Source organism: Condylura cristata, unplaced genomic scaffold (genome assembly GCF_000260355.1).
Source record: "Condylura cristata isolate star-nosed mole 26May11 unplaced genomic scaffold, ConCri1.0 scaffold00025, whole genome shotgun sequence".
In the NCBI taxonomy this organism is placed as follows: domain Eukaryota; kingdom Metazoa; phylum Chordata; class Mammalia; order Eulipotyphla; family Talpidae; genus Condylura; species Condylura cristata.
Window position 1 is genome coordinate 27,278,470 of NW_004567126.1, and position 27,564 is coordinate 27,306,033.

General features: G+C 43.9%; 1 protein-coding gene across 2 annotated transcripts in view; it reads left to right on the forward strand.

The window, feature by feature from the left end:
• Positions 1 to 2,184: 2,184 nt before the first annotated feature.
• MLLT1 (myeloid/lymphoid or mixed-lineage leukemia (trithorax homolog, Drosophila); translocated to, 1) overlaps positions 2,185 to 27,564 on the forward strand; it is a 55,920-nt gene continuing 30,540 nt past the window's right edge. For both annotated transcript variants that reach the window (XM_012729836.1, XM_012729837.1), the window contains exons 1-2: positions 2,185 to 2,362; positions 5,817 to 5,899. In XM_012729836.1, the coding sequence (XP_012585290.1) occupies positions 2,242 to 2,362; positions 5,817 to 5,899 (204 nt within the window). In that variant the 5' untranslated portion in view covers positions 2,185 to 2,241. The remainder of the gene's footprint in view (positions 2,363 to 5,816; positions 5,900 to 27,564) is intronic.

A 27,564-nucleotide genomic window follows, 5' to 3' on the forward strand; every position in this document is an offset into this window, starting at 1 on the left:
TCCCTTGACCTTCCTCTTGGAAAGCGCTACTTAGAATCTGCTTATCTGGGAGCCTGTCTAGTTCACTTTCCCCAGTGTTATTGATGCCTCATGTACTGTGGTTCCAAAATAGAAGTTAAAAGGACGAGGAGGTGTGGCCCCTGGGAGGGATGGTAGCTGGGATTGGGATGGAGTGGTGCCCTGTGCTGACTATTGCCCCGATGCTGCGGGCTGCTGAGAGGCTGCTTGACTTCCATCAGGGTGCTCCGAAAAGTCTCTGGAGGAGGTAACTCCAGAACTGGGGCTCATGGGATGAGTGGAATTTCTACCAGAGACACGAGTGTAGGGCCCACTGGCTGTGGGCCAGAGGCATGCGGTGGCCAGGGGTGGGCATCCATGTGTTTAGGGGTTGGCAGACCTCTGACTGAGCAGGAGGCGTGTATTTCCTGTGCCTTTTCAGTTTTGCACCTCTGAGGCACCCTGCTAACCTAGTAACAGCTTCTTTGAGTGTGTGTGTGTGTGTGTGTGTGTGTGTGTGTGTGTGTGGGGAGGGGGAGGGTGCCTGTACCCGGGTCCTCTGTAGTTGAGCCTTACATGTATACAGACTGCAAGGTATGCTCTGACTTCAGAAGGTTTAAAATGTCAAAAATCACAAGCATCTTAGACTTGAGGAAACTGACAGCTGGGAGCCAGAGGTGTGCCGAGGCTTGGCTTTTATTAAGAGGTAGTGGTGAGCCCTCAAAAGTTTTAAAACAAGGTGAGCCATATAATATATTGGCCCTGCTTTCATTGCAGTGGCTGAAAGCAGTGAGGCCTCTGGTGGCTTGGTGGCAGTTTCTGAACTTGTTAGGCATGGAGAAGAGGCAGCTGTAGGAGGGATTGCAGTGGTGGGGACACCGGCATTCAGCTGGTGAGAAGGGTGGGAAGAGCAGAGTGGGAGGTTTCTTCTTTGGGAAGTGAGGGCTACAGTAGCTCCTGGTTATCTCTGCTCTTAGGAACAGTGTCCACTTGGCCGCTACTTGGTAACATTCTTGCATTTGCTGCTTGATGTTGGCTGTGTCTGAAGTCTGGGGAGGATTTCACAGACTAGAGTGACTGTTTACAGCAGGTACCCTGGTTTTGACCAATCTAGGTGTTGTGAGTGCTTTGAAGGTTTTGTGGCTTTGTATTCAGCAGAGTGGGACCAGCACGAGCTGCCTATGTTTCAGGGGAAATGATGAGCATAAGGAGCCAGACTGTGGGACTGCGGGGCCACCTAGCTCTCTCCCCATGTGACTTCTTGTTTGCCCCTCCAACCTCACTGGGAACCACTTTTCAACTTTTAAAAGTGAAAGCTGGAGTTTGTGCTGATGACGCAGGTCACTGACCAGGGTTTCTGTTCTCCAAGGGTGTTCTGTAGGATGGAGAATGAAAATACTTTAAGCAAGGGGTGATTTGCTCAGGGAGGCAGGCTGGCAGAGTGGCAAGGGAACAAGCAGGTACTTGGAGCTGACACATCTGGGCTCTACTCCCAGCTAGCTGAGCCACCTTGCCCATACCTCTTAGCAGCTACCTCTTGGACCCTTGGCTTCCTCATCCATAAAGTGGAGTGATTGTACCTTTGTATTTCGGGAGATCTTGGTGAGGATTCCAGCTCCAAACAAGGGGCCACCTTCAAGGAACCCCCTTTAGAGGGAGAGGCACCAATAGAAAGATGAGTTCTGGTAGTGGAGAATGTGAAGAGGTGGTTTCTAGATTGTTTGAAAGCCTTCAGGGAAGCCTTCCCTGAGGAGGCAGCTGTCAAGCAGATTGCTTAGTGGCAAGAAGGATCCAGCCATGAGAAACCTCCTTGTCTGGAGCGTCCATAGCAAGAGCACCCAGATTGCTAAGAGGGGTCCAGTGGTGTGAAGGCCCTGAAATGAACTTGGCTTATTTGAACAACAGCATGGAGAGGATGAGCGGGTGGACATAGGGCTTGGTGTGGGTTTGCTGGGGAAGAAGACACATGAAGAGCTTAGCACCATGCCAGTCCACATAAGCACACAGAAACTGCTTGAGCTCTGGATTTTGGTCGGAAGCACATGATTGCTTCACTACTCAGGAGTCTTTGTACTTAATGCAGCCAGTGTTGCCTGTGCTCTGCTGGCGATGGGGAGGGCAGCTTGCAGGGCCCTGCTCTGGACTCTGTGTTGACCCCTCCCTGCCTCTTTTTGCTCCCTACAGTGCACTGTCCAGGTCAAGTTAGAGCTGGGACATCGAGCCCAACTGCGTAAGAAGCCCACCATGGAGGGATTCACCCATGACTGGATGGTGTTTGTCCGTGGCCCGGAGCAGTGTGAGATCCAGCACTTCGTGGAGAAGGTGGTCTTCCGGCTGCACGACAGCTTCCCCAAGCCCAAGCGAGGTGAGTAACCGCTGGCCTAGAGCTCTTTGGAGCCGCCTACTTGTGACGCTAACCCATTTGAGTTCTCTCCTTGAAGGGCTTGAAGTTCTCCAGGGAGCATCAGGCCTATGCTAAGTGAGGTTCCAGCCAGTGCCCCAAAGCTGCCCAGTGGGCATGGGCCCTCCTCCGGCCCTGGACTGCCCTCTTCCTGCTTCTCCTGGTTAGTTTAGGGAAAAACCCAGAGGAGGTGGTGCTGGCGCCACGTGTCATTGGTTAGAATCAGCTCTGAGGGTGGAGCCAGTGGCTAGTGGGTGGGAACGGTAGCTTGCACGACCCTGGTGAGTAGTTGGGAAATTGCTTATTGGGCCTACATTTGATGAAAAAATTTCATGGTGTTTAGGGCAGAAAAGCATTAACAAGACTGCATTTCACTTCTGTCTGATTTCTCATGTGTTCCTTCCCTACTTTATCTCTCAGACTGCCTCATCCATGTACACATGTCATCTGTGTTTGCTCACAAATGTGTAGCTGATAGGGTCAATAGGCTATTCCCTCGTGCCTCCGTGTAGAGTCGGCTCATCATCTAGATCTGTGTCGTTATACTCTGTTGTTCACACAGCAAAGACATCACTTATTGACACTTTTCTCAGAATGAATCCCTGTCATTAAGGACACCTTAATCCACTAAAAAGATCTCCATTACCTGTGGCTGGGAGGTCCTGATCATCAGAGGACATATCTGATGGGGCGGAGAAGTGGGAAGTCACCCAGTTTATGGGGTCAGAGAACACTTCTGGGGGAACTGGGAATGAAGCTAGTGATTATCTCTGAGCCTGTGTGGAGTGAGGCCGTCCACGTTTGCTTCCCTCACCACTGAGTGCTCGAGGGCCTGACATGTCAAATAAGGATGCAATAAACATTTCATGTGGGCTTGTGATCCTGGCAGTACAGCAGTTGGTGGTGGGGTGAGGTCAACACTTAAGCCATGAGCAGTGTGGACCCCTCAGGCTGAAACAGGAACCCATCCTGGCTCCTATCTGGACACCTGCGCCAGCACGGGTCTTACCATCTAGCAGATGGTTACAGAAATAGAAACTTTTGGGTCAGAAGGGAAGTTAACTTGAGATTCCTAGTGTTTCTTTCTCTTCTGGTTTCTTCTGTCAACTTTCAGATATCCCTTTCTGTCATCTGTCCTTTCCCTGAGGCTTTACCTCTCTTTCCTCTTGATCCTCTCTGCTAGGATAGCGGGGCTGTTCCACTGTCTATGGCAGATAACTAGAAACACCTCTTAATAACAGCAGCGCATGCCACTTGTTGTCACTTCCCACTGAGCTCTTTCATATGCAGGGTATGAGGTAATCATCCTCCTCACAGCCTCTAATAGTGGGGAGACAGACTCAGAGGAACCAGGTGAGCTACCTGTGATCTAGAGTAGGGTGTCTATAATAAACTGGCTTGGGGGCCAGGTGAGCATTGCCTGTTTTTTTTTTTTTTTTAAATTTTTTTATTTGTGCCTACAGAACTGGGGTACAGGCCAGAGGCTCAGGGGCGGTGAGAGGCTTCACCAGAGACAGAGTGGGGAGCAGAACAGGCAGATTGACAAAGTACACTGCTGAGGGGAGCAGCGGGCGGGTCAGGAGAGGTCTGCCGCGCCATGTGGTCTCCTCTGGGGCAGGCGGGGATCGAACTCATGCGGAAGTGGCTTAAACTTCTTAGTGCTGTGCTTTAACCCGCTGCGCCACCAGGGAGGACCCCTGAGCATTGCCTGTTTTTACAGGAACATGGACATGCCCATCCCTATTGATGTCCTCCCAGGTTGCTTTCATGCTTGACAGTGGAGTAGACTGGGGGATTCCTTCTCCTGGGTTGAGCTGCCTTTGCTTCTCTTCTCACAGCTTCTAGTTCAGTCCTTCCCCATCTCCCTGTTGACCTCTCCCTTTTTCTCTAGGACAGACTCAGAGGATGATTTTCATCTACCTATAGTTTATTTCATGGCTTTTCCTGTCTACCTCAGTAGCCGAGTGACTGCTGGAGGTCATTAATAACGCTCTCTATCTATCACAAACTTGGGTTCTGTGCTGTGAGCTGTGTTGCAACAGCCTCCTAGAGTTCCTCTGAGGTAGATTCAGTCACCTGCTGGTGGTCATACATGTGTAAGGGGTATTTCCTCTGAGCTCCAAGTTCCTGAAAAGGGGGACAAGAGGTGAGGTGCATTTCCTAAAGTGTCAGTTTGTGGAGAGACTTTAATAGCTGAATTTGACTTGTTGCAAAGGGCAGCTGTTTCAGAGGAATTTTTTCAAAATTTGCTGAATCACATCTTGTCAGTTTTAAATGAAAAATAGATCAGGTTGGAGAGTGAGTGAATTTCTTATAAGACTCCAGCCTCCAAAGTATACTGTATGTATTAAAATGTATCTTTTGAATTAAATATTTATACACATAACAAACCAAACTTGCACTGTGGGAGGTGAGGCCACCCAGGGGTAGTCTCTAGCTTTCACGTCCTTCCTCTGCACCTTCAATTGTAAAAGCATATTGGTTTATTTTTGACTTTTCATATCCAAAAAATATTTATATTAACTTACCAGCATGAGAGTTTGAGCTTTATTCTAAATGATGGGGGAGATGGTAGCCTACCATCTACCAGTGAGAGGGTGGGGCTTCAGCGGGGAGGCAGAGGTAATGGGACAAGGGTGTCTCCGGAGGGTGCCAGAGCCGTGGCCTCTCATGCTCTTCCCTGTGTCTGCCTGTGGCTCCCTTCTGTGGCACCTGACCTGTGAGATCCTGGGCCAAGTGTACACACTGAAGCCCTGAGCCCCTGCCCTGCATTGCAGACTAGGATCCCTGGCAAGACTGTCTAGCAGCCCTGCCCTCGACGGTCTCTGGTGTCTCCAAACCTACCCTGCTTTCCAGTTTTGTTTGCATAGGCTTCGCGGATAGTTGAGGTACATTTGATGAGATATTTGAGAGCTGTAATTTTTTTCTAAGAGCACCCTTACAACAACGAATAACCTGACTACTACAGACATAAGTATATTAAAGATTTTAATGATCTGTAGGGTTTTGTTTGTTTTCCTGTTTCCCAAGAGTAATTGCTCCTGGAAAGGGAGAGATGGAGGACCAGGGGGACTTGATCTTTATGGTTCTTATTTACTTTCTAAAAGTAGAGAACAATATGTCACACTCTCAGCCCAGAGCTAGGTGAACTTGTACAATCTGCTCCCACACTGGCTGCTCTGCCTTAGCCTAACTCATGCCTCTTTCTTGCTTTCCAAGGTGGAGTCCTCTTTCTATTGCTTTGCTCTTCTTGAATTTCCTGTGATCCCTTTGGCATGAATCCCTCAGCCCTCCTGGAAGTGTATGGGAGGAGGGGGTGCAGGGCCTGGCCTCCAGAACAGAGCAGTAGCATGTTTACTGCTGAGGGGCTGGATCTTTGAATAGGCAAGAAGCTGACTAGTGTGTTTTCCCTTTTTAGTGTGCAAGGAGCCCCCCTACAAAGTGGAAGAGTCTGGTTATGCTGGCTTCATCATGCCCATCGAGGTGTACTTCAAAAACAAGGTAAGGTCCCAGAGTAGAAGCAGGAAGGATGCACAGTTCACCCAAGGGGAAATGGCACTAGCTGCTGTCCGGGGGACAGGATGTTGACATCTCCAGTGGTGGAGACATCCTAGTATCATGGCGAGTTTTCTGCCCTCTCCGGTGGAGGGGGAGGTTGCCTGGCAGCAAGTGGGGAGAATGGGTGGGTGTGGCTCTGGTTGTGGAGGTACAACTGGTCTCATTCTGTCCATTTGCCCTGAATTTGTATATGGTGCCTGAGTCAGCAGTGATGTGCTTTCAGGAGGGACCTGGAAGTTTAGTCACCACGTAGTAGTGACGAAGGTCTGGAAATTACTTAAATGTTCAAAAGTAGAAAATTAACTAGACAACTTATGAATGGGAAAGTCTTCTGAGTGGAACATTTGATGTGGGTGGAATGCGGAAAGAGTTTTTAATATTGTATGAACAAAGCAATATTTCTTATTTATAGAAAAAAATTATCAAAAAATGTTGAAGTGGTAACCTGGGTAAGTAGGGTTTGTGTTTTTTTCCATGTGTATTCTAAATATTTACATTGAATATATATTTTTATATATATTGTCTTACTCCTTTTGGACTGCTACAACAGAATCCCACAGATTGGGGTTCTGGGTAATGTACAAGCAGTGCATTCCAGCTTGGGATGCTGGAAGCCCGAGATCAGGGTGCAGCGTGGTTCTTGAGCATCCTTTTCCAGGTCACAGAATTCTTGCTTTGCCCTCATATGATGGGAAAGGGTGAGGACTCTATGGGGTTTCTTTTAAGGGCACTGCTTTCATTTTATAATGGCGCCACCCTCAGGACCTACTCTGTCACCCTCACAGGCCACCTTCCAATAGCATCAACCTGACTTTTAAGGGGGACACATTCAGGCCATAGCACTTTTTAAAGCCTAATAATGAAAAAGCAAGGCACTGCAGCCTTCCTCTACTTCTCACAGCACCACCCAGAACCCAGTGGTGACCTCTCCTGGCTTGGAGGTGGCCTGGTCATGACTAGGTGCTTTTTCACGGGCCCAGCTAGGCTTTGCCATCTTTCTGGAAGGTGAGCTCCCTGAGGGGCCTGCAGGTGCCACCACTAGCTTGATTCCTTCATGTACCCCTGGCAGGTCTGTGCACTACCTGATGTCAGAAGCCTGAGAGTGGTGCTCAGGCGTGTTGCACACCTGTACCGGGAACTGAATGATATTTCAGTGTTTGCAACTTGGCTGGATTTAGCTCTGCAACCTCCCAGGGTCCAGCTCACAGAAGCCTGGGTCATGTCAGAGGCAGGAGATTGAGCTAAAAAAAAATTATATATATAAACATATATATATATATTCGTTTTTAAGTGTGTGTGTATCATTGTTCATTTTTGTACAGTGTAGGCTTGTATGCTTTCTTCTTTTAGGTGTATTCCCCCTAAAATTCCCACCACCTATTCACCTGTGAACCATCACTATAGTCCCTTGTGCTCATCTCTACTGTTTTGATCCCTCTTCCTCCTACTTCTTGTACAGTGTCTGAGTCATGATTGTTAATTTTTTAAAAAATTTATTATTGTTATATTTTTTTTTCTGATCCCTTATTTGGTTTCCCTATATTCCTCCTATAAGTGAACCTTTTAATGTTTTTCTTTTTTCCTTCTGGCCTTTTTTCATGAGCATAATTCCCTTCTAGGTCTATCCATGTTGCTGTGAATGAAATGAGTTTATCTTTTCTGATTGCTGAATAGTACTCCATTATGTATATATACATTACATCTTGATTCAGTCATCTATTTCTAGGCATTTGGATTCTAGGCATTTCCATAGCTTACCTATTGTAAATAGTGCTGTAGTAAACATAGGGGTACAGATATGCTTTTGAATTAATGTTTTTGTGTTCTTTGGGTGGGAGCGGAATTGCTAGGTCATATGGTAGCTCCATTTTTAGTAGTTTGAGAAACCTCCACACAGGTTTCCATGACAGTTGGACCAATTTGCATTCCCACCAGCAGTATAGAAGAGTTCCTTTTTCCCCTACATCCTTGCCAACATTTGTTGTTGCCAGTTTTTTTTTTTAATATTCTCACTGGTGTAAGGTGGTATCACACTGTGGTTTTGACTTTTATTTCCCTATTATAATTGATGTTGAACATTTTTTCATATGGTCATTTGCATTTCTTCTTTGGAGAAGTGTCTGTTTAGCTCTTCTGCCTATTTGTTGACCCATTGTTTACCTTTTTTTTTTTTTAAAGATTTATTTATTTATGCATACAGAACTGGGGTACAGGCCAGAGGCTCAGGGCGGTGAGAGGCTTCACCAGAGACAGATTGGGGAGCAGAACAGGCAGATCGACGAAGTACACTGCTGAGGGGAGCAGCGGGCGGGTCAGGAGAGGTCTGCCACACCATGTGGTCACCTCCGGGGCAGGTGGGAATCGAACTCATGCGGAAGTGGCTTTAGCTTCTCAGTGCAGTGCTTTAACCCGCTGCGCCACCAGGGAGGGCCTGTTTACCTTCTTTTTGTTGAGACATGTGACCTTTTTGTAAATCTTTGTGATCAGTCCCTTATCATTTGTATGGAATGCAAAAATATTCTCCCAGTCAGTAGGATGTCTCCTTGTTTTGGTTAATGTCTCTTTTGCTGTACAACAGCTTTTTAGTTTGATGTAATCTCAGCTGTTTATCTTTTCCTTCACTTTCTTTGCTTTGGGGGATGTCTCTTTAAAGATGTTACTGAGGGGTTCTTGCTGGTGGTGCAACAGGTTAAAGCACAGCACTGTGAAGCTACCAAAGCCACTGCAGCACAAGTTCGATCCCCATCCAGGTTGGTGACCCACGTCGTGTGGCAGACCTTTCCTGACCCACACAGTGCTCCCTCAGCAGTGTATTTCAGCACATCAGCCTGTTCTGTCCCCACTCTATTTCTGGTGAATCCTCTCACCCTTCACCCCTACCCCATACCTCTGGCCTGTACCCCAGTTCTCTATGTATAAGTAAATAAATTTTTTTTTTTAAAGATTTATTTATCTGTACATACAGAACTGAGGTACAGGCCAGAGACTCAGGGGCGGTGAGAGGCTTCACCAGAGACAGGACGGGGAGCAGAACAGGCAGATCGACGAAGTACACTGCTGAGGGGAGCAGCGGGCGGGTCAGGAGAGGTCTGCCTCGCCATGTGGTCACCTCCGGGGCAGGTGGGAATCGAACTCATGCGGAAGTGGCTTTAGCTTCTCAGTGCAGTGCTTTAACCCGCTGCGCCACCAGGGAGGGCCTGTTTACCTTCTTTTTGTTGAGACATGTGACCTTTTTGTAAATCTTTGTGATCAGTCCCTTATCATTTGTATGGAATGCAAAAATATTCTCCCAGTCAGTAGGATGTCTCCTTGTTTTGGTTAATGTCTCTTTTGCTGTACAACAGCTTTTTAGTTTGATGTAATCTCAGCTGTTTATCTTTTCCTTCACTTTCTTTGCTTTGGGGGATGTCTCTTTAAAGATGTTACTGAGGGGTTCTTGCTGGTGGTGCAACAGGTTAAAGCACAGCACTGTGAAGCTACCAAAGCCACTGCAGCACAAGTTCGATCCCCATCCAGGTTGGTGACCCACGTCGTGTGGCAGACCTTTCCTGACCCACACAGTGCTCCCTCAGCAGTGTATTTCAGCACATCAGCCTGTTCTGTCCCCACTCTATTTCTGGTGAATCCTCTCACCCTTCACCCCTACCCCATACCTCTGGCCTGTACCCCAGTTCTCTATGTATAAGTAAATAAATTTTTTTTTTTAAAGATTTATTTATCTGTACATACAGAACTGAGGTACAGGCCAGAGACTCAGGGGCGGTGAGAGGCTTCACCAGAGACAGGACGGGGAGCAGAACAGGCAGATCGACGAAGTACACTGCTGAGGGGAGCAGCAGGCGGGTCAGGAGAGGTGTGCCACACCATGTGGTCACCTCCGGGGCAGGCGGGAATCGAACTCATGCGGAAGCGGCTTTAGATTCTCAGTGCTGTGCTTTAACCTGCTGCACCACCAGGGAGGGCCTAACATACTGTTTTAACTGTGTGGCTTTGTAGTATAGTTTGAAGTCTGGGAATGTGATAACTTCATTCTCCTTCTTAGTCAGGAGAGCTTTGACTTTTCAAGGTTTTTTTGACTCCATCTGAATTTTATCAATATTTGTTCTATTTCTTTGAAGAACGTCATTGAGATTTTTGTCAGCATTACATTGAATCTGTAAATTGCTTTCAGTAGGATAGCCATTTTAATAATGTTAATTCTTTCAATCCATGAGCAGGGGATGTCTATTTCTTTGTGTCTTCTATTTCTTTTAGTAGTGTTTTATTTATAGTTTTCTTTGTATAGGCCACTCATCTCTTTTGTTAGGTTTATTCCCAGGTATTTGATGTTTTTGTTTCAATTGTAAATTGGATGATTTTCTTAGTTTCTTCTTTATTTCTCCAGATTGATTGTTTGCATATAGGAAGACTACTGATTTTTGTGTGTTGATTTTGTATCCTGTTAGTTTATTAAACTGGTTTATTATTTTAATTAGTTTTTCTGTGGCGTTTTAGGGTTCTTTATGTATATTATCATGTCACCTGCAAATAGTGATAGTCTGATTCTTTCTGTTTAGATTCCTTGTATGTCTTTCTCTTGTCTATTACTCTGGCTAGGACTTACAGTATTTATTGAAAAGCAGTGATAAGAATGGACATCATTGTCTTGTTCCTGACTTAAATGAAAGGCTTTCGCCTTTTCACCAGTAAGAAGACTATTGGCTGTGGTTTTTGTCATATGTAGCTTTTATTATGTTAAGGTATGTTCCTTCTACTCTGAGAATTTCAAGAGCCTTCATCATAAACAGATATTGAACTTTGTCAAATGCTTTCTCAGCATCTATTGATGTGAACATATGGTATTTATTTATTTATTTGCTCATGTATTGGATTATATTAATTGATTTTCAGATTTTGAACCATCCTTGTGGCCCTGGAATAAATCCCACTTGGTTGTGATATATTATCCTTTTGATGCATTGTCAGATTCTGTTGGCTAGGATTTTTCTAAGAATTTTTGTATCAGTATTCATTAGGGAGATTGGCTTATAGTTTTCTTTTTTTGTTGTTGTCTTTGGTTTTGGTATTAGTGGCCTCATAAGAAATATTTGGTAGTATTCCTTCTTTCTCAATTTTTGAAAGAGTTTGTATCAGGATAGTTGCTAGTTCATTTCTAAATATGTGGTAGAATCCATTTGTGAAGCTGTCTTGTCTTGGGCTTTTGTTTTTGGGGAGGGTTTGATTACTCTTTCAATTTCAGTGCTTGTATTTGGTCTGTTTAGGTATTCTATTTCATTATCTAGCTTTGGATGATTATATAGTTCTAGGAATTTGTCCATGTCTTCTAGATTGTTGAACTTGTTTGCATATAAATATAGTAATCTCTGATTATGCTTTTGATTTCTGATGAGTCTGTTGTAATTTCTCTACTTTCATTTATGATCCTGTTTATTTGTACTTTCTCCCATCTTTTCCTTTGTGAGCCTGGCTAGAGATTTGTCTATTCCTTATTTTATTGAAGAACCAACTTTTGGTTTCGTTGATCTTTGGATTATTTTTTAAATTTATATCTTGTTTATTTATACTTTGATTTATGATTTCCGTCTACTGGCTTTTGGGGTTTTTTTGTTGTTCTTTTTCTAGTTCTTTGAGATGGAAGGTTAGGTTGTTTTCTTTGGTTTCTTTCTTGTTTCTTGATGTGAGCCTGTCTTGCTATATACATTGCTCTTTTGCTGTGTCCCACACATTCTGGAAAGTTGTGTCCTCTGTTGTTCATCTCAAAGGGTTTTTTAATTTCTTCTTTGATCTCTTTATTAATCCAGAGGTCTTCTAGTAGTGTGGGAGGGTTCTTTGCTTTCTTTTCATGGCCTGTCCCTAGCTTATGATCAGAGGAGATAATTGGTATGATTTTGATCTTAATATGTCTGTTGATATTTGTCTTGTAGCCCAATTTGTGATCAGTCCTAGAGGGTGATCTATGTGCACTTGAGAAAAATGTGTACTAAAGATTTTTTTGAGTGTCCTACAGATTCTGCTAAGCCCACGAGGTTTAGGTCATTATTTAGGGCTTTAATGTTCTTGTTTATTTTTTCTCTCATTGATCTGCCCATTGGTGACGTTTATTTTTTCTCTCATTGATCTGTCCATTGGTGACAGTGGGGTGTGGAAATCTTGCAGGAGACTGATGTTGAGGCAAGTTGTGGGACTGCTATGTGTCTGGCTTCTCCAGACTTGTGGGGGGGCCTGTGGAAAGGGATAATGATAGTAGCCTCTCTGGGTGACTGGGGAGACTGAATCCACCTGAAGAAGGAAGTCAGCAGCAGTGTGCCTGCTAACTCAGGGAGGGGAGAGCAGGCTCATCCCTATGTTGACTAGATTGAATTCTTTTGAGGTTCAGAGTAGTTTAGGTTCCAGGGGGCCAGTGAGGCTTTTGTGTTCTGAATGAGACTTGTGTGGTCCCTGGCACATAGACCACCCTTTTCTGACCTGGGTCTATATCTGCAGCCTCCCCAGCCACTGGTGATATTTGACTTCCCAGTTCCCTTAGGCCTTTGCCAGGAGTCTCTGACTTACCCACAGGGGAGCAGCCATACACAGAAGCTGGATATTATCATAGAAGTGGGTGTGGGTCTCAGAGTGCTTCTCCTTGTTCAGAGCATCCTTGCTGGTCTCTGGGGAGCTGGGAGAATGGTGGAATGCTATGTGCTTGTGCCTCAGCTGGGACCTTTCCTGTGGTGTCCGTGGCAGCCTCCATGAGTGCCCACAGCTACCCCTTAATCTTTCATGCTGGACCATCTCCATTCAAGTCCAACAGGAGACATGGAGCACTGGTGACTGGGAGATGCTCTCGGGGACCACTTAGGCCATACTGCTTCAGCATGGTGGTGAGCTGACTGGAGTTTTTCCTGGGGGCTCTGCCTTTGGAGGAGGGTAGCACCGACCTTCCCTGTCTGTTTCTCCCTCCCCAGTCTGCAGAGCCCAGCAGGACTCTCGCCCTACTTTCTGTGTCTTGGTACGGGACTGTGCATTGGATTACTACAGTGGGGGATTCAGGTTTTTTTCCTCTCCTTTTCCTTTACTTCACTTTTATTGAGGCCTAGGCAACCAATAAAGTTGTAAGGCATTTAAAGTGTGCAATGTGTTGGTTCAATGCTTATGTTCTTTGGGAAAGGATTCTCCTTATTGAATTAACTGGCTGCCATTTTACTTTTTACTTTTTGTGTAGTGTGAGAACATTCAAGTGCTACCCTGCATATTTCAGTGGTACAGTCCAGTTCTCAACTGTAGTGACCGTGTTATACTTTAGATCTTTCACACCTTACTCTTTTCCCCAGTTTTTTGGTTCTTTCTTTCCTCTGGTGGGACAAACGAGTACAGAGTTGTACAGGCTTAAAGAGCTACCCTGCAGGAGAGTTAATACTCATTTAGCTTTTATATTGCCTGGGGCATAGTTAACTTCAGTAAATTATACTTTCCTGTCATCATCCATTTATGTATTTTATAGCCTCAAACACCCTCTCTCAGAGGCACAGGAGTAGCCTGTAAGCAGCTGGTGGCTGTGGGTGTGTTCTCACAGGGACCTAGGGTGGTTGTGAACATGAGGTCGTAAGTCTTGGAGGAACCTGAGTGAGACCGGAGGGCTTCAGTAGTGTGGGCTTTTCTGTCCAATTGCCTCCTCTGTTAATTGTACCCCAGCCATCGCTCCACGTCTCAGCTAGACTACTTTGCCCTGCTCGTGTGTTTCTCCAGGATTCACTTGCAAGAAAGAAAGGCTTCACCGAACATACAGTACTTAAATGAAACAATTATCAGTAATAAAATAAAACTGATTTTCTACAAGGAAAATAATCCTGATGACTGTTCTTTTACCTTCCCTTACAGAATTGTCCTAACAAAAACCAACGCTTTTTTTTTTTATAAGTTTATTTTTACATCATTTTGTACTCTTTTTTTTTGCCATCTCAATTGTAATCCCCGCGGGTTTCCCATCACCAAGTCACCCGTGTGCCATCACCATAATCCCATGCACTTCCCTCCCCACCCCCCCCCCCCTGTTTTTGACCCCATTCCCCACTCCACCCCCACAAAATGTCTCTGGTATATGGTTGTTCATTATTTTTGTTATTTTCTTGCCTGGTCCATTATACTCCTGCTATGAGTGAAACCATCCGGTATTTTTCTTTCTCTTTCTGGCTTATCTCACTAAGCATGATATTTTCCAGCTCCATCCAAGTTGCTGCAAAAGACATGTGTTTCTCTTTTTTGGTTGCTGAGTAATATTCCATTGTATATATGTACCACATCTTTTTTATCCAGTCATATACTTTTGGGCATTTGGGCTGCTTCCATGAAAAACCAACACATTTTACGTATTATTTCACATTTGTGAATCTGTGAACCTCAAAAAGATACCTCCTTAAGTGTGTATATATTTCATTTATTCCAAAGCACATAACTTGATTTTTTCCCTGTAAAAACATATGTCCTGGACCCTCCCTGGTAGTGCAGCAGGTTAAAGCACAGCACTGCAGGAAAGCCGCAGCCAGTTCAGTGCACGCTCGATCCCCGCCCCGGAGGTGACCACATGGCATAGCAGACCTCTTCTGTCTTACCCGCTGCTCCCCTCAGCAGTGTACTTCATCAGGTGGCCTGTTCTTCTCCCTCCTCTGTCTTTGGTGAAGCCTCTCGCCACCCCTGCACCTCTGGCCTGTATCCCATTTCTGTATGCATAAATAAATAAATCTTTAAGAAGAATAATGCCCTTCTGCTTTCCTACTTCATTCATTCTCTCCCTCTTTATTCACTCTAAATGCAATTTAGACTCCTTTACCAACCTCTCCCTATTTTCTAGCCCCTGACAAACACTTTTCTATGTTTCTGTGATAGTGAATTTTTAAAACTTTGTTTTAAATTCCACACATGGCCCTGGTGACTCAACAGGTTAAAGTACCGCACTACGAAGCTAGCTGCAGCCACTCACAACTGTGATTCCCTGCCAGGGAGCTGACCCACCCACATGGCACAGCACACCCCTCCTCTCTCACCTGCTGCTCCCTTCAGCAGTGTACTTCATAGATCTGCCTGTTTTGCATCCCACTCTGTCTCTGGTGAATCCTCTCACCGCCCCTGCACCTCTGGCTTGTACCCCAGTTCTGTATGCATAAATAAATCTTAAAAAAAAAAATTCCACACATAACTGAAATCTTTCAACATTTGTCTTTCTCTGGCCTATTTCACTTTTTATAATGCTATCCAGGCGGATCTATGTCAAAATGACAGGATTTCCTACTTTTAAAAGTCTAAATGATACTCCATTGTATGGGCTACACTTTCTTTACCAGTTTATCCTTCAATGAACATTTAGGCTATTTGCTAGGAAGCAGTTTTCATTTCTAGTTTCAAGTCTCCAAGCCTCCTTGACACCATTTCAGACTGTGACCCTGGCCCAGGGAGGGTGTCCCTAACCCAAGCATGCACAGCAGGAAGTTAGCATCGAATTGACATGAGTGCCCAGCCCATGATCCAATGTTTTCTTCCCTTGCATGCCATTTGGCTGGGGTGGTGTGAAGTTCACTCAGAACTGGGGGAGGCCATTTTAGCGATCAGAATACTTGTCTGGGGGAAGAGTGGCTTGTCTCCTTACTTTGTTTCCATCTGTATTAAGTGCCACTTCCTAGAGTGTCCCTTGGGGTTGAATTTTGCCTGTGTTTATGGAATCTTGTTCAGGCCATGCATCTGAGGGCAGTTGGCCCATGGCAGGAGAATGGCTGCCAGGCCTCTGCAGTCTCCTGGCTCAGTGTACGGCTCTCCAGGACTTCCCAGGCTGGTCATGTTGGGAGCAGGCTGCAGCAGGTCCTATTGGTTCAACCCCTGTTCTCAGTTCTCATAATGGGGGTGACTTCAGCCCACTGCAGGTAGGGGCCCCAGTTGTTATGGAAACCTAGAGGGAGCATTTGCCCCTCGTGTCAAGTAGAAGGGATGGTGCAGGCTGCTCTCGCTCTCTCAGACCTCTGCCGAGCTACTCTCATGACCCTGTATCAGACCCAGCACTTTTCTTGTCCTGAGCCCCCCTGTGCCCTGGCCTTGGTGGGAAAGGGAGCCAATGACCCACAGGCCTCAGGACATGTCCCTGCTGGTCATGGTGTCTGCACGGACATTGGGGCATGGCAGATCATGTGAGTTCCTTCAGGATCCTGGCTTTCTTCTTTTGGGGATGCAGGAGTGTTAGTCTGAGAGGATGTGATAGGCAGATGTGTGGAGGCAGGAGTGGGGAGCAGGGGTGTGCATCTGTAGGTGCAGCTGTGCTGTGTATGTACATGTGGGTGAGGAAGTCATGGGTGTCTGGTGGGGTGTGGATGGCATGTCTCCTGTAGGAGGGGAGATCCTGTTGAACTTCCAGACTGAGGTTCTCTCTCATTGGCCACCACTTCCCTGGGTGCCCCTTAGAGGGAGCCTGTGCGTCCCTCTCCACACCTGCTCACCGGCCATGCAGTTTGGTTTTTGAATTGGGTTTTTGGAGGAATAATTTACATGCATATAGTTTACTATCTTAGACTTTGAATTTTAGCCTGTGTTTTCACTTGAACACATTTTGTGGGTGACTGGTTTCTTCTGTTTAAAAAATAAAAGCTCATATTCATCATCTGTGACCAGCCCCTCAAGAGGACTATGGTTGGGGCTGAGTGCCACCACGAGGCCGTGCTAGGAACTGCAGGCCGTCCTCTCAGGATACTTACTGGGTGCTGGCCTGGGCCCTCTTCCTTGTTTCCCTTTTTGCTAGAATCCTGTCTTGGTGGTTTGCGCTCAGGCTATAGAGGCTAGTCCTACATTGAGAGAGCTCAGAGGTGAGAACAGCACTTATTCAAAGGTGCTAGGCTACCAGTCCATTGGTGGTTCTGCCCAGAGAGAGTACTGCACTGGGTGCTCCCAGTTGAGTCCCTGGGTAAGCCCTGCAACACTCCCTGTGGATTAGGGGCTCCTGGATTCTCAGTCACATGGTTAAGTCACATAGAAATCTGCAGTGCTGGGATTTGACCCAGCAGACATACTCGTTGCTCAGTTACCCAGGATAAGCATGGCCTCAAACAATACTTGCTCATGAATTATGTCTTTTGCTTACATCTGGCTGGCAGAGACAATGTTATTTATGTATCATGCTCTGCGAATCTGGTCTGAATGGGGGTCCCTGCTCTAGAATTTTTGTTAAGATCAGACATATGTGGAAATGGGAATATGGATTAATTGCAAAAGTAGTGTCAGACTGGGAGTGCTGTTTCAAACAGGGTCAGTGGATGCTTTACCCTGATGCAGGAAGGTTGCATTTGGGTGTTGTTTCTGGTCAGTTGTAGTGATTTCTGATCTAATAAGTGAAGACAGAAAATGCCTGTGGATAAATAATGTCTTTGGGCCTCAGTTTTTCTATCTCCAAGATGGGGCTCCTAGTTGTGTTTGCTTCTTAGTGCTGTTAAGATGGTGAAGTGTTTGTTTTCATTACTGCTAATTCTAGCTAATCTGGGTTAGAAAAGTGTATGGCAAAGGCAGTTTAGACTAGGCTTTTAGGCGCAGAGGAGGTCAAAGGTCCAGAGTTGAGAAAGTAAGTGCATTCCTTTTCCAGTGACAGGGTGGATCTACACCAGAAAAGGATAGGTGCTTTCTCAGACACAGGACACATTCTTGTGCAGGTGTGAGGCTTATTTTTTTAAGCCACACTTGACCCTGGATGTGGCATTGTCTGTAAAATGAAGGAGTTAAGAGTTTATGTGACATTTGGCACTAGAACTTGATTAGGGCCAGATTCTGATTGACCTGGCAGGAAGCTCCTTATTGATAAGCCACTCCCCTACCCCAGAGACAAGTAATATACAGGCTTTCCAGGCTATCTGGAGGGAGAACACTCCTATTTGGTATGATTTGGTAAGAATTTTTGGATCTGGGAAAGCTATTAGCATTAATTCATATGGCAGCATTTTTTAATATTCCAAGATTCAAAAAATAAACTACCAAATCATACCAAATAGGAACATTCTACTTTTGGGTAGCTGGAGAAATCTACATGTTTATATTGAGTTGTTTTTACTCACATCAGTTCTAATATCAAATGAGGTTTCTTATTCTCTCTTTTTAAAAAAAAATTTTTAAGAATTATTTATTTATGCATACAAGAACTGGGATATAGGTCAGAGGTATGGAGGGGGTGGGAGGATTCACAGAGACAGAGTGGGGAACAGAACAGGCAGATTGAAACACACTGCTGAGGGAAGCAATGCATGGGAGAAGTCTGCTGTGCCATGTGGATCAGCTCCCTGGCCGGGGATCAAACTCATGCTGCAGTGGCTGCAGCTGGCTTTATAGTGCTGTGCTTTGACTCCCTTCACCACCAGGGAGGGCCCTCTTACTCTTTCTGATACCAGATGTGTGGTGTCTTTTCCAATACCCCTTCTTTCACTCCTTGATTCTCCAGATACCAACTATGTGGCCTATAATTCAGTCATTTCTGATACTGTCTGCCTGGAGTTACTAGCACAGACCTATAGTTAAGGACTCAGTCCCACAGCCCTGCCTCTGCTTCAGTTGTCAGTCATGAGCCTGGCCACCCTGACCTCTGGTATTTGTGATCAACTGGCTGTGACTCTCCCCCTTAGGTCCCATAATTTGCTAGAGCAATTCACGAACTCTGATACATATTTAACTCACTGTTAGTGGCTTGTTAAGAGGGCTGCAACTCAGGAGCAGTCAAATGGGAGAGTTGCAAGGGGTGAGGTCTGCAGAGTATCCAGTTCCTCCAGGCTCTACTCTCCCAGTGTGCCGTGTGCTCACCTACCTGGAGTTCTCCAGACATTCTTGTTTAGGGTTTGTTGGTGTTTGTTTTGTTTTCAGTTTAATTATAAAGCCATGATGTACAATTTTCTTTGATGGTTGAGAACTAGCTGAGTCTGTAGTCCTCTCCCTCTCTGGAGGTTGGGAGATGGGGCTGGCAGTTCTGAGCTTCTAATCGAGGCTTGGTCATTCTGGTGACCAGCTCCATGTTGAGGATGTACCAAGAGTTGTCTCATCAGAACAAAAGGAGCTCCTATCACCCATCGCTCAGGCGTCAGGGACAAAGACCAATATCTATATGATACCACAGATGTAAAAAGCAAAAAAATTTTTTTTAACTGAGGAGAGATTCATAAATACTGGACAGAGTCCTGGTCCCATTTCTGAGGTGAGTATTTCTGTAGAATTCCCGACACCAACAGCAGACAGCAGAATGTACAAGCAGAATGTACAAGAACTCAACTCTGTTCAAATCAATTCTGACATTGTCCACTGGAGAGAGCATCAGATTCCATAGGAAAAAGGCTCATCTCCAAATACTGCCTGATAATTCAGATGTCACTTGCAAGGCCAGTTCTGTTGTCTAACAGCTGGCTTTAAATCAGAGGTTCCTATGACTCCACCCTCAGGTCAGCTACTTTTCTGGAGCAGCTCACAGAATTCAGGCAATATTTTATGTAATACTTGACTGTCTTATTAAAGGAATGGTACCCAGAAATAGCCAGATGAAAGAGATGTGTTGGGCAAAGTAATGGCATGGCTTGTCCATGGACCCCGGAAACACCCCCAGCACAGTTCCTTTGGGGTTTTATGTTGGCTTTATTGTATGACTGGCATCTCATTGGCTGCTGGGGATTGATTCAGCTTTGGGCCCTTCTCCTCTTCGGGGTGGTCTGAGGTGGGACTGGACATATTAGCTCTGATTACCTAAGCAGGTCCCTTGGCAACCGGTCCCCATCTTTAGTTGCTTCCTATAGTCATGTCATTCACATACAAAAAGGTACCTTTATCATTCTCAATATTTAAGAAATTTCAAGGGCTTTGTGAGCCAGGAACTGTAGATAAAGACCAAGTACATATGAGAATATATTTTGATTATCTATGACAGATATGTTTTTTATAAATCATAATATATGTGACTGGCCATTTTATTTTTATTTATGTAAGAGATATAATTGACTTTATTACATGAGTCATGAATCCCTCAGGCAGCATCCTGTTTAGTGAGTAGAAAGGCACTCCCTCAATTAACCATTTCAAAGTATATAATTCCATGGCATTTAGTGTAGTTACATTGCTGTGTGGCTGCCGCCTCTGGTGTCAAAACTCTACATCACTCCGGAGGCGCACCTACAACCACTCCCCAGAACCCCTCCTCCCATATTCTGGCAATTTCTAATCTGCTTTCTCTTTTATCAATTTGCTTATTTTAAACATTTCCTATAAAGGGAATCAAACTATATGTGTCTTTCTGTGTCTGACTTATTTCACTTAGTTTAACATTTCTGAGATAAATTTGTTTAGCATTAGTGCTTCCCTTTTTGTGGGTGAATAACATTCTATTGTATGGTCACATAGTTTCTCCTCATCCTTGACAAGTTATGTTCTTAGCTCATCTTGATGGTTGGATTAGGGAAGAGATCCACTGCTCGTAGGCGAAATGCAGCTTTAGGTTCCTGTGAGCCTCTGTCATGTTCTCACCACCCAGTCAACACAAACCTTGTTTTATGTGTGTTTCTGTTTAAAGATGCTTCATTACATAGCTGTTCTTGATTTATTTACATTAAGCCTACTGTACTAACTCACATCTGAGCAAAGGGTATCTAACACCTTTTCTTTAAGTGGCACATTGCAACTTTCCTGTGCTGAGAAGCACTTCACTAGTGAAGTATCAGGCAGTATTTGGAGATGAGCCTTTTTCCTGTGGAATCTGATGCTGTCTCCGGTGGACAGTGTCAGATTGAGTTGAACTGAGTTGAGTTCTTGTACATTCTGCAGTCTGAGATTGCTTACTGGTGACACTCAGATGAGACCAGGACCCTATCCAGTATTTGTGAATCTCACTTCAGTAAAAAAAGAAAAAACATGTATTTGTGCTTATATAGATTGCACTTTTGCTCTACACTTGGGGCCATTTCAGGTAGCAAAATCACGAACAGAAAGCACAAAATGCAAAACCCCTAGTGCTACATGTTACTGTGAGAAGTACATTTGCTTGCAGTCTAAGAGCTAAAGCAAGAAGGCAGAGCCTTGTTCAACATCACCTTGTCGGGCAATTCAAGTTTGTACCCATTGTGCGTATCTCTGAATGAAGGTGAAAGCCGTGAGTATGTGGGGGATGAACGATTTCAGTGAGTCAGTCGGCCATTTGCGAACAAGAAAGCCCTGAGGCCTGCAGATCAGCTGCACCGCTGCTTGTTGCCCTCGCTCGCTCGCTTGCTCGCACGTTCGCCTGTGGGTGGGCGTTGGGGCTGCTTCCGCTTACTTGCTGTCAATGTGCTGATGCTAATATACCTGCCTGTGTGGATTTTAAAGTTCCAGTTTTCATTCTTTTGCATCGATATCTAGGGGTGGAATTTCTGGGTCACAGAATTGTCAGTAATTCTGTGTTTAACTTTTGAGGAACTGCCAAACCTCTATGGCATTGGCGCCGTTTCACATTCTCAGTAACAAAGTATGAGACTTCCCGTCTCCCATTTCTTATCCCTGCTTGTTACTGCTTTTAAGTTTTTATTATAGCTATTTTAATATATATGGAGTAGCATCACATTAAGGTTTTGATTTGCATTTACTTAGTGACTAGTGGTGTTGAAAAATCTTTTCATATGCTTATTGGCTATTTCTGTATCTTAAAAAAATGGCCATCTACATCCTTTGCCATGTCTTACTTCCATTGCTTATATCTTTTTGTTGTTGAGTTCTAAGTTATTTTTTTTAAAGATTTATTTATTTATGCATACAAGAACAGGATACAGGCCAGAGGTGCCTGAGGTACAGAAGAGGGTGAGAGGATTCACCAGAGACAAGAGTGGGGAGCAGAACAGGTGGATTGACTGAAACACTGATGAGGGGAGCAGCAGGCAGGTCAGGAGAGGTCTGTTGCACCCTGTGGGTCAGTTCCCTGGCCAGGGATTGAATTCGTGTTGCAGTGACTGTGGAGAGCTTCCTAGTGCTGCACTTTGACCCCTTGTGCCACTAGGGAGGGCTTGCTAAGAGTTTTTTTAAAAAACTCTTTTTATTAAACTCTTATTAGATGTGATTTGCCATTATTTTCACAATTTAGTATGATGTTTACTGTGGGTTTTCCACTTATAAATTTTATGATGTTGAGACGGTTTCCTTTCATTTCTAGTTTGCTGTGTGTTTTTATCATGAAAGAGTATTGGATTTTTTCAAATCTCTTGGATTTATTGAGCTGATTATAAAAAATAGAATATTATAATACCTCAGATACATTTTATTTAGGAGAAAAGTCCTTTGCCTGGCCAAAGGCTTTATTAAACATTTTACATAATAGTTCCCATAATCCTCACACAGCCCTACCAATTCCCACCAAGGGGGAAATTCCTTTCTAGAGGGGGGATAAATAAAAGACTGGAGAAGTTCACCTGCTCAAAGCTCCACAGTTCTGATGTAGGAGAACCCAGAGAGACTGCCTCTGATCTTCCTGATCTGAATCTGATCTTCCTATTTTCTTAGTTTTGGCATACTATTCTTTTGCCTTTTTAAAAAGATTCATTTATTTATGCATACAGAACTGGGGTACAGGTCAGAGGTGCAGGGGTGGTGAGAGGCTTCACCAGAGATAGACTGGGGAGCAGAACAGGCTGACTGGTGAAGTACACTGCTGAGGGGAGCAGCTTGCGGTTAGGAGAGGTCTGCCGTGCCATGTGGTCACCTCCCGGGCAGGGATCGAACTCATGCTGAAGTGACTTCAGCTTCTTAGTGCTGTGCTTTAACCTGCTGCACTACCAGGGAGGGTCCACTTTCTCATTCTTATAGTATAGTAAAAAGGATATGTATTTATTTGTTTAATGTCTCTCTCCCATCAGAATGTAAACCCTTGAGGGCAGGCCTTGCCTGCTTTGTCCTCTGCTGTATGTTGGCTCTAGCACTTGGTATTTGTTGGAGTGACTAAATCCATGAGCCATCAAGGGACGCCGTCATCTATCAAGAAACCTCATGAAGCAACCAGTAGATATAACCTTTAAAAAACCTGAGTGTTTACATAACATAATATTAGTCACTTTAAAGTGAACAATTTGTGAAATTTAGTGCCGTCACAATGTGTGCAACACTACCTCTGTCTAATTCCAAGAAGTTTTCTTCATCCTGAAAGGAAACCCTGGACCCAAGGAAGAAGTTGGTCCCTGTGTTACCACTTGTGTCTTGCCTCTTTGACTTAGTAAAATGTTTGAGTTCTTTCATGTTGTAACATCATAACTTCTTCCCTTTGCATGGCTGAATATATTGCACTGTGTGAATATACACAATCTGTGTATCAGTTCACCAGCTGTTGGACATTTCAGCAATTTTCAGCTTGGCTATTGTGAATTGCCTGGTGCTGTCTATATTGCTGCTGTAACATTGTACTTAAATGAATAGTACTTTCCCTCTCCTTGGGACTGGAGTTGTGGCATCATGTGGAAATGCTTTAACTTTCTGAGGAACTGCCCAACTGTTTCCCATGTGGTTGTACCATCTTACATCCTACCAGCAGTGTGTGTGTGAGGATTCAGTTATTCACATTCTCGCCAACACTTATATTTTCTATTTATTAGCATTAAAAATTATAGCCATCCCAGTGGGTGTGAAGGAGTATTTTTTGATTTCCATTTCCTTAGTGACTAATGATGCTAAGCATCTTTGCATTTGCTTGTAGCAATTTATCTCCTTTGAAGCCATGTTTGTTAAGTCTTTTGCTCATTTTTGAGTTGAGCAGTTTGTCTTTTTATTGCCGATTTGTAAGAGAGCTTTATGTGTTCTGACTGGGTGCCCATTTTTAAATTCAGATAGTAGAAGAACAGCACTGGGCACAATGAATGTGTGATGTGAACTTCCCTGAGTTGATAGCTTGAACTCCTGAAGGGAGATCCAGATAGTTACCCTCTAAACTACACATGGATTGATCCAGAAGCCTCTTTGAGCTGTGGCTGATATACTTTTAGAATGTGAACTGGGGCAATGGCCATTGGTGTGGTTTGGGAGAGCATCCTGGCACTGCCTCAGGACAAGACAGCATGTGCAGGGTGAGTAATTCAGTTCCCAAGTGTCCTTAGGACCAGTGAAGTGAATGGAGTCTTGCTGAAATGCTCCCTTTATCTTGTTTATTGTCCTAGAAGTCAGAGGTATATGAAGCTCTCTTGCCCAGCGAGTAAATTACATCTTGTACCCAGACTGCAGTTACCAGTAGAAATTACTGCAGTGCCCAGTGGAAATATGGCAGCCACACCTGCAGTTAAAAAGTGTTTTTGTTGGTGCCTACCTGGTGGCAGAGGGGTTAAAGACAGTGCTATCAGGCATTAAAGACAGTGCTGTCAGGCTGCAGCACAAGTTCCATCCCCAGCTGGCCAGGTAGGTGACCCATAAAGCACAGCAGACCTCTCCTGTCTTGCCTGCTGTTCCCCTCAGCAGTATATTTCAGTACATCTGCCTGTTCTGCTCCCCACTGTCTCTGGTGAATCCTTTTTACCACCCCCCCCCACACACACCCCTGTGGTCTATGCCCCAGTTCTTATAGACATAAATAAATGTAATATAAAAGTTTTTTGTAGCCATGATGACAAGAAACAGGTGACATTAATAATGTTACTTGTTTAACACATAAAAAAGTTTTTTTTGTAGCCTTGATGAAAAGAAACAGGTGAAATTAATTTTAATGTTACTTGTTTAACACACTATAGCTAAAATACCATGCCCACATGTAATCAGTATTTAAAAATTATTCAGCTATTTACCATTATTTTTTTGATACTAATATTTTCTATTTCATGTCTTACATTTACGGCACATCTCAATTTGGTAAAAGGTAAAAGATTTATACGATCTGAAGAGAAACCCAAGCATACATCTCAATTTGGATACTAGATTTTATCAGAAAGATTTGATCTATATTTTGGTTCATAAAATTCACAGTTGAAGAAAATAGCTTCATAAACGTTCTTGTTCCAAACGTACATAAAGATCTTCTAGCGACACAGCCAAATATGGACTGTCTCGTAGTCATGATTTATTTTTTAACTTTGATTTTTGAAGTAATTATAGCCACCAGAAGAGTTGCAAAGATATTACGGAGAGTTCCCATATACCCCATCCCAGCTCCCCTAACAGTAGCATCTGTGTCCACGGTACACGATCAAAACAAAGAGATTAAGCCACGGGCACAGTGCTTACTATTAGCTTACTTTATTTGGAGTTCCCTGTCTTATGCTTAATGTTCTTTTTTTTGGTTTGTTTTAAAATCCACTCCAGGATCTTATATTGCATTTAGCTATCATATCTCTTTCAACTCCTTTAGTCAGTTTCTTTGTTTTTCCTTGCCTTTTATGACCTTGAAGTTTTTGAAATGTGCTAGCCAGACATTCTGCAGAATGCCCCTCAACTTGCTTTTGTCTGGCATTTTCTCATGATTAGATTGGGGTTGTAGTTTTTGTTTGGTAAGCTCATATAAGTGAAGAGCCCCTCCCCCATTGCATCAGAGTAGGCAGGCCTGATATTAACTTGACGTGTTACCAGGGAGGTTAACCTTGATCTCCTGGTTAAGGTGGTGCCTGTCTGGTTTCTCCCCTGTAAAGTTAAGATCTGTTCCTTCCCACGCTGTTAGTTAAAAACTAATCCCTTAAGTCCAGCCCTTAATGCCACATCCTGGTATACATAGCTAAAACCATCATGACATGTAATAATTATTTAGAGGGAGATTCTTTGAAACTATACAGATCACTCCTTTCAAGTTTCACCCACTAATTTTAACATCCATGAGTGCTGTTATATGGTGAGTTTTATTTCCTTCATTTTCTCCCTACATTTATTATGTGTGTGTGTGTTTTCCTGTAGGGAAGAGTTGTCCCTATTTTCCAGTTGTTTGTTTATTCTGTCATTTATGTATTATGAATTCATGGAAATATAGTATTTTTCTTAGGATATGACCTTGTCCCATTGTTTATTTTGTTCAGATTGTTTTCATTTTGGCTGGTGGAACTACCTCAACATGGTCCTTTTGCCTTTCCTGATGTTCCTATGGTTTTGGGGGTTCTCCCATATTTTTTGTCATCACAAAATACTCCAGGTTCAACTTTTTCCCCCTGATCTCAGTCCTGGAATCAGCCACTTTCCTAAGGAATGCTGGCCCCTTTTGTGGAGAAGAATGGTATGTAAAATCCAAGATGGGGGGGGGGGACTGGGTACTCATAGTTCCTGGTCTGTCACTGTGTCCAGATGCCTTACCTCACAGCTAGGGAACATATGCATGCGTATTAACCACGCTGCCTGTTCTTTTCCATACCCCTCTGTATTTGTAATTGACCTTTAAACGGCACAGGGGTTGGGGTGCTGACCCCTGAACTGTCAAAGCTTCACACATAACTTTTCACTCCTCCAGAACTTAACAGTAGCTTGGTGTTGACTGGAAGCCTTACCCAGCACATGGTCAGGATTCTTACAATAAAGTAAGCTAGAGAATAGAAAATGCTGTTAAGGAAATCATAAGGAAGAGAAAATACATTTACAGGGCTAAATGTATTGATACTGAAAGTTTGTATCATCTGTTTACAAGAAAATCTGTATATAAGTAGATCTTTGAGGTTCAAAACTGTGTTTCTTATCACCTGTACATTAAATTATTGAAACAATCAGTTCATACTGTAGTCCAGCTCTGCTGAGTTCTTTTCAGCTTTCTCTGGTGCATAATTTAGCTTCTTTCTCTGAAGGGAAAAACTTGACTTCTTATCTGTACTATATTTGCTTATCTGTTTAATTCTAGGTAACCTGGAGGGTAGTTTCAAAATTGTCAACCACTACACCTGTGAAAAGTACCTTCACCACCTAGGGAACAGGGCTTGTGTGTGGTTTTTCTATATTTGGCCTTCTAGCCAGTGTGACTCAGTCATATATTTGTACAACAATTAGATTTCTTAGTCACTGTACTCCATGTTGGGCTCCCTCCCTCCCTCCATCTGGTTTTTGTTGCTATTATATCATTTTAGTTTGTATTCAGTGACATTCATTCTGGGTATTGATAGGCTGAGTTGTGCATCTATCATGACAGTGCCCTATAGCCTGCCCCATCCCTGTTCCTTTGAAGTCAGCCCTTTCCCCCAGGCTCACTCTCTCATAGCCACTCATCTGTTTTCCATTCTTACAGTTTTGCCTTTTGTCTCATAAATAGAACAAAACAATATGTAGCCCTTTGTGTTTTGCAAGATGGCCTTAAGATTCATTCATGGGGGAAAAAAGACTGTACATAGTAAGCTTTCAAAGAGAACACAATCTCAAAAAAAATTTGGTATGGTTTTAATATATAGTTTTTGAACTCTAGAAGGAGTGCTAGGTGACAGACATACCAAGATTATTAAGCCATGATTAAGATGTGAATGAAGCTAATTGTATATAGGTGCCTTTGGTATCTTGGACAATTTAGTTAGAATGTAATCCACTCCCTGCTGAACTGCTGGAACATATTAGAGGCTTCTTGATGACTGGAATCAAAAAAGATTCATTTGTGTTATTGCATAAACGAGTAGCACAGTCCTTTTTATTGTGTGGACGGACTGCAATCTTTTTCTCCATTCACTGGTTGAAGAACATCTGGTCTGTTT